Here is a 10,002-nt window from a genome sequence, read left to right as displayed (position 1 = left end):
TGATGGATTGGTATGGAAACTAAAATGCAATAAAAAAATCAGAGGAAGGAAAGTAAGTTTGCAATCTGCCACTGAAAATTGTTTTTTAAAAATGCTTCCAAGAAACAAATCTTCATAATTCTGTAATGAGAACCTGAAAGAGTTGCACTGCCTCCCTCTCTCATTAGCCTTATTTATTCTAAATGTTTAATATAAAACACAAATTTGACAGGGGAGTTTATATCATGCAACCTTGCTGATAAATCTGAGATTAAACATATTAATACTTGTTAAAAGGCCAAGAGGGATTTGTTAAATGTTTACTTTCAGATTTATTGTCACTGCAGTGAGGAACTATTTTGCTCCTCAGAGGAGGACAGATGTTGCTGCCTCCACCTGTGCTCCCAGGGCTCTGGAAGGACAGTAACCTGGATACCTGCTCCAGGGAATACCTGCAGCTACTGCAGGCTGGGAGCACAAACCCTTCACACAGCACTGCTCTCACTGTAATGGCTTTATGCAACAAATACGTAATGCGGAATGCTTACCACAGTTTCACGCTGCACCTCAAAATATAAATATTTTACCTTTAAAGGCAAAACCACCTTAGGAACAGGACAACCCTAAGCAGACTTTCACTGACTTTTCTGTAGCTGAGCTCCTCCATTTGAGCAGCGCAAAATACAAGCGCAGGAAGCTGTAAACCCCAGTTTTGACATAAACCACATTGCATAAGCACATGGATGAAGTTATATAGTGTCAGAAAGCGATGAAGGACAGAAAAAAGCTCACCACAATGCACATACTGAAATGCATGAGAACTAATGAGGTAAGGATTCTCTGTATCTGTAGCCTACCTTTCAGATATCCCTTCCAATGCAATATCTTGTTCCCACCACCCGCACAATATCCCATACAAACTCATCCACCCAATTCTTTCCATTCATTCCTGTATCTTGTAAACATCACAACAATGTAATGTCCAGATGTCACTTACGGTGGAAAGAGATCCTTAGCAACCATCTGTTAAAGACAACACAAAACTTTGGCTGGTTTTGAGCTAACATGATGCTGACTGCCTGCAGCAGGCTAACAGAACTTGAACTATTAAATTCATGGTACAGTTTGTTTTCCAGCAAAGGGAGGGAGACATTTGAGTCCCTGTAACCTACCATGCTAACAAATATCACAAAACTCAGAGGAAATTGGTATCTTCTAAATTTATTTCCATGGGTCAAATACACTGAATCAAGTTTTTAAAATTTAAATTGTTAAAACCAACAAGTAAAAGGTAACAGGAAAAGAAATGATAGAGATGCAGAATGGAATATGTTAGGAGCTTTTATTACTCATTTTACCAAGGAAGGAAGAGCACATTGATCAAAACTTGTAATTTACTGTAAATGGCTGACCTTATTCTTATAAGAAGATGTAGAAGAACCAATAAGATAATAAATTTTTATAATACTTATATGAAAACAGCAAAACCTCTAGAAATTTAGAGGTAGTCTAAAGATTGACATACAAACACGTCAGGGCAGTGAAGCATACAAAATTGTCTCCTACTGGGGAAACTACCTCGCTAAATTTTAAAGATATCTGTAAATGATGTCTAATTTTTTTCTAATATCTAATCTAAACCTCCACTTCCTCTCAGCCTGTCACTTGTCATCTGGGAGAAGAGACCTACCTCACTCTTTCTACAACCTCTTTTCAGGTAATTGTAGAGAGCAATAAGGTCTACCCTTAGCCTAAACAAACCCAGCTTCATCAGACACTCCTCATTCCAGACCCTTCATCATTTTCATTGCTCTTCCTTGGACTCATTTCAGCACCTCAATGTCCTTCTTGTAGTGAGAGGCCCAAAACTGAACACAGGACTCAAGGTATGGCCTCAACAGTGCCAAGTACAGAGGGACAATCACTTTCCTGGTCCTGCTGGCCACACTATTGCTGATACAGGCCAGGATGCCATTGGTCTTCTTGGCCACCTGGACACACTGCTGGCTCATGTTCAGCTAGCTGTCAACCAGCACCCACAGGTCCTTTTCCAATGGGCAGCTTTCCAGCCACTCTTCCCCCAGCCTGTAGGACTGCACGGGGTTATTATGATCCAAGTGCAGGATCCAGTACTTCGCCTTACTGAACCTCATACCATTGGCTTCAATCCCTTGATCCAGCCTGTCCAGATCCCTCCGCAGAGTCTTGCTGCCCTCCGGCAGACCAACACTTCTGCCCAACTTAGTGTCATCTGCAAACTGACTGAGAGGGCACTCGATTGCCTCATCCAGGTTAACAACAAAGATGTTAAACAGGACTGGCCCCAATACTGAGCCCTGTGAAACATGACTGGTGACCAGCTACCAGCTGGATGTAACTCCATTCACCACCACTCTCTGGTCATCCTGCCAGTTTTTAACTGACCACCCATCCAAGTCATGAGCAGTCAGTTTCTCCAGCAGAATGCTGTGGGAAACGGTGTCAAAAGCTTTAATAAAGTCTAGGTAAACAACATCCATAGCTGGACCTGATCCCCATGTTACACGATCGCACTAAAGACAATCTGCTCCATGAACTTCCCTGGCACCAAGGTCAGGTTGACAGACCTGTAGTTCCCAGGATTCTCCTTCTGACTGTTCTCAGGCATCACTTTTGTAGTCGACCAGGACTGCTGGTAAATGATTGAATATGATAAGACTTCCTCCAAAATAACAAAAACTATGTAGTAACATAAAGGCCTACTAAAGTCACATTCAACCAGTTTAAAAAAAAAAATCAATTCTTTTTGAAAAATTACTGTTACCTTTTTCCTTAAATATTTTTAGAATCCTGTGCTAGTTGTTTAAAATGGAATTTATTTAATATAAAAATTCTGAGTACATAATGACATTGAAAGATGACACACAGACCTACTATTTATGAAAATGTGTAATCTGTTTTTTGTTACAAAATTTTTCACTTGGTAGACAATGATAAACTACAGTTTTGCATTTTACAATTTAGGTCACAACTATACTGAGTTACACATATTCCAACTGTGATGTTCAGGTTTTACTATAATCAATGTAATAGTAACTAATGTTATTAGTCAAATTAAAAAGGTAACTTAAGAACTAATTCAACTTTTTTTTTTTTCACTCTGTAATGGAGTAGAGGGTGACATCTTCACTATTCAGCCTACCCACTGAGTTAATCAAGTGTTTTCTGGGTAGGTTTTATAGTGAATTTTCTCCTGTGAGGTTAGGAAAATTACAGGAGAGGTACTGTTATCCACTCCCTTTTTTATTAAAAACCCCACAAAAGACAGAGAAATTGCAGTATACCACAGCACTGTCAGACAGGCTAGTTAGCATCCAAAGAGGGAATCCAGCTGTCTGCAGTTGTTAGTGTTTCAGTGAGGATGAATGGCCTGCAATGGTGAGCATCTAATTCATAACACAACACCATGGTATAGAATGAAAAGCAGCTAAAGAAAAAACCATTGAGTTTATTGGAATTCCAAATCAGAAAACTTGGCTAGAAAAGTTTACCCCAGAAAATGAATCAGAACATAAATATCTTAATGTGACAAGAACTGAAACAGTCTTTCATTTCACAGTCATTGATTTTTGCTTCTCATGTCACTGATTTCAGCTTCCTCCCCACTTTTTTTTTTTTTCCATTTTTGAAGTACCACACGTCAAATGATGTTTTATTTCCATAACCCCTAACCCTAACGTGACAGTCAGGTGTTTTTGCAATAGTGCCTGCAAACTGTATTTACAAGAAATTATGTCCCCACACAGGCAGAGTCCTGCTATTTTAGCTGCTTTACAACGGGTATATTAGTACAACAGCATATTTACATCAGACACGTGAAACATTTTACCTCTTCGGCAGAGGCCAGACCCAGGAACAAGCAAACTGAGTTTTTTAACAGACTTACTAGTGTAAATACCTACAAACAAAGAAACTTAGAGGGGGTTTATCTTCATTTTCTATAACTCTTGTCTTCTGGACAAGAATAAGGGAGAAGGGTAATTTAAGTTTTTCTTCCTGTTGAGTAGCAAATTAAAAAGGAAATTAGGTACTTGACAGATATCTAAAAATTATTAAGTTGGTTATCACTCAGAAATCACTTTGACTCAGAACACCATCCATCAAGTCCATATTGCCTATGGATATTACGACCCCAAATATTACCAAGTATTGCTCTTTCCCCAACTGTAGGAAATAACAGCTGAAAAGAAAGCAAAATATACATGTAACTGACATAAACATAAGAAAAAAGAACACTTTTGATTTTAATCTGTCAGTAATTATAAAAACACAGTCCTAATACTCCTCTACATTACATCACAGGCATTCATCTACATACACCCTATACATCAGCACAAGATACCAACCTAACAAATCCAGTTAAATACTGACACTTTTAGAGCGTGAAAGAAGTACTGCAAAGGATTAAAACAAAATCGCTTCTTGAAGTTAGGAGGCTACTATATGAGTCCTCATCACGCATTGCTTTTTTAGATACAAGATATACTACGTCAACATCAATAAAGATTAACTTCATCCAAATACTCTTGATTTCTACCTAATGTTTCCCTCTTTCTGCGTGACGTTGGACAAAACAAGAAAATAAATAGTAACATTCACACTTTTGGAGCAGTGCATTGCTTGTCTCTACTCTCTACAAACTTTGCTATCTCGCTCTTTGTTTTAGGTAGACAGATATGGCAGTGACAGTCAGTCAATGAAGCTATACTTTCTGACAATGCCTTTGCTGTGGCTAACCTACCAGCACACCAAAACCCCACTGTCACTTCCAAAGCAGTAAATTAATAAATCACAGAATTACATAATTTCCTCTCAATGGTTATTTTCTTAAAGCTGAATTACCCTTACACAGCTCTTTAGTAAGATATAGAAAGATTTTTATTTTTATCTGTATACACAAACACATATAAAAATACATACATACTCTCAAATATGATTATAATCTCACTCTCAAATACTATTATAATTTCATTCAATTATCCCCATGTCTGATTTTATACTTGCCTTTCTAATCTGCTTTGATTAAAGGAAACCAAATTCAAGTCTGTTTAGTGCTACTCCAAGGGATTTCATATCATGTTTATTTTACAGACAGGATAGTTTAAACTGTCATTTCTGTCACTCTGGGTGTTGAACTGTTTGCTACAAGAAGTCTTTCAAGCCTTGTCAGGAGATTATTTTTCTGGTATCCCAACAATCATTTTTATATTTTATCATTGTATAACTGGTGCAGTTAGAGATGTAAAATTATTGTATTAAAATGAATATGTTCACATAGTTCAAAGATACTCCAAAACAGTCTAATTCTGTATATGCAGAAATGACAGTGACATACATATATATCCACTCAGTGGATACAGCTTAATCCACAAATCTTCAAAAACATGACATTTGCACTTGTATTTTTTCAGCACATAATCATATGACACCTGCATACTTATTCCAACCTCAGTTAATCTGATTGTCTTGAACAGAAAAGGCTGTACACTTTATTAAGTGGTTTGTGTTTAGGAAGCTTGCTTCATTTTATGCAAAAGCAGGAAGAGACAGGGTAAACAAAACTGGGCATTTCAGACAACATGGTTTGTGACACAATCCTGGAGCAATACACCTCTCAAGCACTAACAAAATGGCTTAGTTGCTCTCCCAAATGCACCTATTACATTAAAATAATATAGGATTTCCTTAGATGTAAGAATTGCTAATGCAGGAGCCTGTACTAATAAGAGTGTAAACCAGAAATGTGCCTTTTATGCCTTTACACACAGAATAAAAAGCAAAACCACATCAGGAAAAAAAAAAAAAAAAGAAAAAGATATCAAATCTAATTCCTTAATTTTCAAAAAGACAATAGGCTGATATTGGAATCTTCATATTGGTTCAATGAAGTTGACGGCTCAACTACAAAGAGTTACAGAAGGAGAAAACCACTCTGCAAGACAAGCTCTTCTATCAATAAAAGCAAAATTTGAAGGTGCCATTTAAATATTTATGCAATATAAAGTAATTTTAACTAATTACTTGATACACAATATAATTAACCCATGCAATAAATTACAGAATAAAAACAAGAGGTTACTTAATTAGCTCAGTAACAGTGATAATGACATTTTTGAGGCTTTTAACAGTGAATTACAGCTGAAAGCCAAAATTAATGGCCCAAGGTAAAGACTAGAAAACAGAATTTTCTGCTGTCAGTACTTGAATTAAAACAAATAATTCAACATTACCCCATTATAAATTCTTAATTTTACATTAGTTTAATAGGGAATGAATCTAGCAATTCAATGTTTACCTTTCTTTTAATGGTCTCCTATTTCTGAAGTAAATAAACTCTTTTTCAGATATCTCGGTTACCTACCTAACTTCAAATCTCCCATTTGATTCACTCTAGTACTACAAAATGCTAATAGGTAAGAATATTTGATACACTGGTCCTTCAATATACATTTTAATACAGAATTTCAGTAACTGCTTCCCAATCACCGCCTTTCAAACCTATATAAAATAACTGCAATTATGTTCAGTAACAATGGCCAGTCTTCGCGAACGAAGAACCGGGGAAGGTCTTCACACCTTCCAGCCTGCGCATTGGATTTTTTAGGTGAGACACAGTGTGCGCGGAACTGAGCCCACCCTTTAATCCTGAGGTTCATCTGCCGGGGCCAAGCGAGCTTGGACGGTGGCAGCGAGGTCCTCAGGACGTAGATGGATTGCCTTACAGGGCTAACGAGCTCCATCTGCCCGGGGAGTGTCCTGACCGGGAATCGAACCCAGGTCTTGGCGTTGACAACGCCGTGCCTTAACCACTTCACCACCAGGGGCACTCATTATGTTCGGTAACTTCATGTTAAAATACAGCAGATGTTTTGAAACCTTTGAGATAAAAATTTACAGCATTTAATCTGTGACTATTAAAGGTAGAGCTATAAACAACAGTAATACCTCAACAATCACTCAGAAAACTTTGCAAACCTTTCCGGGTCTGCAAACCTGACAATTCACTAAATTAAAGTTCCTTTATCATAAGATGCCAGGTTTCATTACAGTATATATTATTCAAAGTGTAAACTGCACTACTATGTTAAGACTTGCATACAAAGAGCCTCGCCTATCTTAACAGCTAAGTTTTATTCAATCCACAGAATTCATACAGAGGGTGTTCTGGAAACCAGACTTTTGAGCTTTGCTGTCTTCTCTTGGGTGTAATGAAGATCAAGCATGAGATTCCACAGGAAAGGAAATGGTGTGTAAATCTGAAAAGCGGAGCCTAGTATCTTCAGTCCCCCACATGAGTTCACCTTCTCTTTAGCTCAGCTATGCCACTTGGCTACCTACTGATACCTTTCTCTATCTTCAAATAGTTCACGGTCTGTGGTTTAAAGAAGAGTAGTGTCCGGCTTCTCTAATGTTCTGAATTGGTACAGCCATCTGCAAACCTCAAAATCATTAAATGAACTAATTAAAATTCAGGCACCAGTGTAACCTGTAAAACTTTATAGCTCAATAATAAAATGGAATAATTAGATCTATGATGGTTCTAAACACAAGTATGTACCATATTTTATGTATCCTTACCTAAAATGCAGAGTGAGAAAACTTCAGCTGGAACACCACTATCTACAAGATTCATTCTTTACCTTTCCAATATTCTAAAAGTATTCATCTAAATACCAGTTACTCATCTTCTTATTTTCCATTCAGAGCTTAAACACACATTGGCTACAAATAATATGAGTAAAATGTGAACTGAGTAAAGACATCATGATTCCAACTGATTTTAGTACTACGGTATCTTGCTAAAGGAAAGTCTTGGTCTAAAGAACCACTGTGTTGGATTCTGGTTAGAACCTTTTAACTGAAAATTTCTAACTCATTGAGGAAGATGGTAATCTCAGACCTTAACTCCGGAAAGCTGATCTTCCTGAGTGTTCTTACTGGAGTGATCAGAAGATTCATTTCAGAAATGCATCCAATGTGCGACAACTATTGGGGAAGAGACGTACCAAGGGTAGTGCTAATCTAACTTGCACAGAATGGGTCTTACTCCTCGTTACAGAAGCATATCAAAAATACCCTGCCTAAATCAACCCTGTAGTACTCTTAAGAGAGAGAGTAATCTCGGATTTGGGTAAAGACTACATTTTCGATAATCATGAGATCAAGAGTGCAAGACACTTTCCACTTGCATTAGAAACATGTTTATCCACACACTAATTTTTCATCATATAAACCATTACTTCCTTCAAACTACTTGTAAACAACTATCAGGTGCTGCATGAGTGGAACTTGCCTGATCAAGATAAAAAGCACTACCATCTCGGATCTCTCGTCGTTGTTTGAGGTCAGTTTCTGTGGTGTCCCTTGACAGTGCGATATATTCAACCTCCCGTTTTGTTAGTTCCTGTGAACAACAGTCTAAAGTTATTACAAAAGCGAGACCATAACCTCACTGAGTAAACTTTAAGTATAGGCCTAATGGTATATTTGTACAGAAGAGCTCTAGGCAGCAGCCTTTCTAATAGATCTCAAGTGCATAAAGTCAGTGGCATAAATAACAAGACACATTCTATGTCCCAAGCCTGGATATCAGGTGTTTTTTAAGTCCTCTTTTTAGGTTATACCAAACTCTTCCCATTTATTTAAAAGAATGCATCAAGCTATCAAGTAACACATCTGGTTTGCTGAATTAAGAAGTCTTTTCTCTCCTTTGCATAGTTCAAATCTTGCAGCTTTTGCCTCTATGCTTTACCTCTGAGAGTTAGTATTTGAATTAGTATCTTTTGATTTTTAAAGGAATGACTGATCTTTATGACAACTGTTTATACACCTCCATTTGTGATCCCTTTGCCCAATCAGATTCCAGATACAGCTCATGGTAGACCAAGTCCTACCCACATCACTTTTTGGGGCAAACAACCCTCTCCTCCTGATCATTTAAGGGCTCTGACTTTTAAATGAGAAATTTTGTACATGTTGCTCCCATGGTTCATACAGATGGACGTAGGCAAGTCATTCCCACATTCCAAGAGAGGATCATACACGCATCTACTCTAATCTGTCACAATAACTGTTTCCAAATGTTACTCAGAACACTTCTCTCCTAAATCCTTTCCTTCATTTCTTTTTTTATGTAATGAAGCAAAAACGATGTGTTGTCTGTAACAGTAGGCAGATATCTTAATCTTCTAACATACATAATATCGAGAACAAACTGTTTCTCCATTTGTGATAGCATATGGTAACACAGTTTTCCAACTCTTTTTTTTTTTTTCCCCTGGAGTTTAAGCAAAAAAACATGTATTAAAATGTCTGTACTTTCTATTTGTCTATAACAAAAATTGAACTTTGGAAAGCACATTTATGGAAAAACTTATTTACCTCCTAAGTAGCTTGTTATAAGATTTTCTAGGACTAACTTTTTACCATTTGTCTAATATAGAAATGACTAACTGACATTAATAACTACATCTCCAAGAATTTAAACCAACATACTTACCAGATACTGCATGGCAATAGATCGCCGGAGAGGCCCAGGAGGCCCAATAAGAAACACATCTTGGCCAAGAAGATCTTTCTGCATTATCCATCTTAAATGGTGGACTACAGACTGGGCCAGAGAATCTGTCACTTTGAAACACAAAGAGCACATTATTAAATTTTGAAAAGTGCTAGATACCTGACCATTCACATATCTTTTTGTTCTTGTCTTCAAAGATAAAACAAAGACACAAAGATGTTCTGCCCTAAAGCTGGATAGCTGAAAAGCAGAGAATTCCACACAGTTTATATTAGACCATTTAATTTACATTAAGTTTACACAGCTATCTTACCCATTGCTTTTTTCTCTGCAAAACTTCATCCTTCAAAAAAAACCCCAAATATAAAACAGAAAAAACCTTGCTGATTCTTATTTCACCTTAAACAGATTAACATAAAGATGTGTTTTTATTACTCAGTGTTGAGTGGACTTCTCAGCATCAG

General features: G+C 37.1%; 1 protein-coding gene across 1 annotated transcript in view; it reads right to left on the bottom strand.

Annotated features, from left to right (window-relative positions):
* VWA8 (von Willebrand factor A domain containing 8) overlaps positions 1-10,002 on the bottom strand; it is a 174,600-nt gene that overhangs the window by 144,478 nt on the left and 20,120 nt on the right. Inside the window, exons 3-4 of the mRNA XM_027888842.1 lie at positions 9,518-9,648; positions 8,312-8,422 (exon numbers count right to left, since the gene is read on the bottom strand). Of these exons, the coding sequence (XP_027744643.1) occupies positions 8,312-8,422; positions 9,518-9,648 (242 nt within the window). The remainder of the gene's footprint in view (positions 1-8,311; positions 8,423-9,517; positions 9,649-10,002) is intronic.

The sequence above is a fragment of the Empidonax traillii genome, unplaced genomic scaffold (genome assembly GCF_003031625.1).
Source record: "Empidonax traillii isolate 1590-97213 ecotype Southwest subspecies unplaced genomic scaffold, ASM303162v1 scaffold247:size2371522, whole genome shotgun sequence".
Classification (NCBI taxonomy): Eukaryota; Metazoa; Chordata; class Aves; order Passeriformes; family Tyrannidae; genus Empidonax; species Empidonax traillii.
Note: the sequence above shows the minus strand (reverse complement) of the source record. Positions and strands in the feature narration are given on the sequence as shown.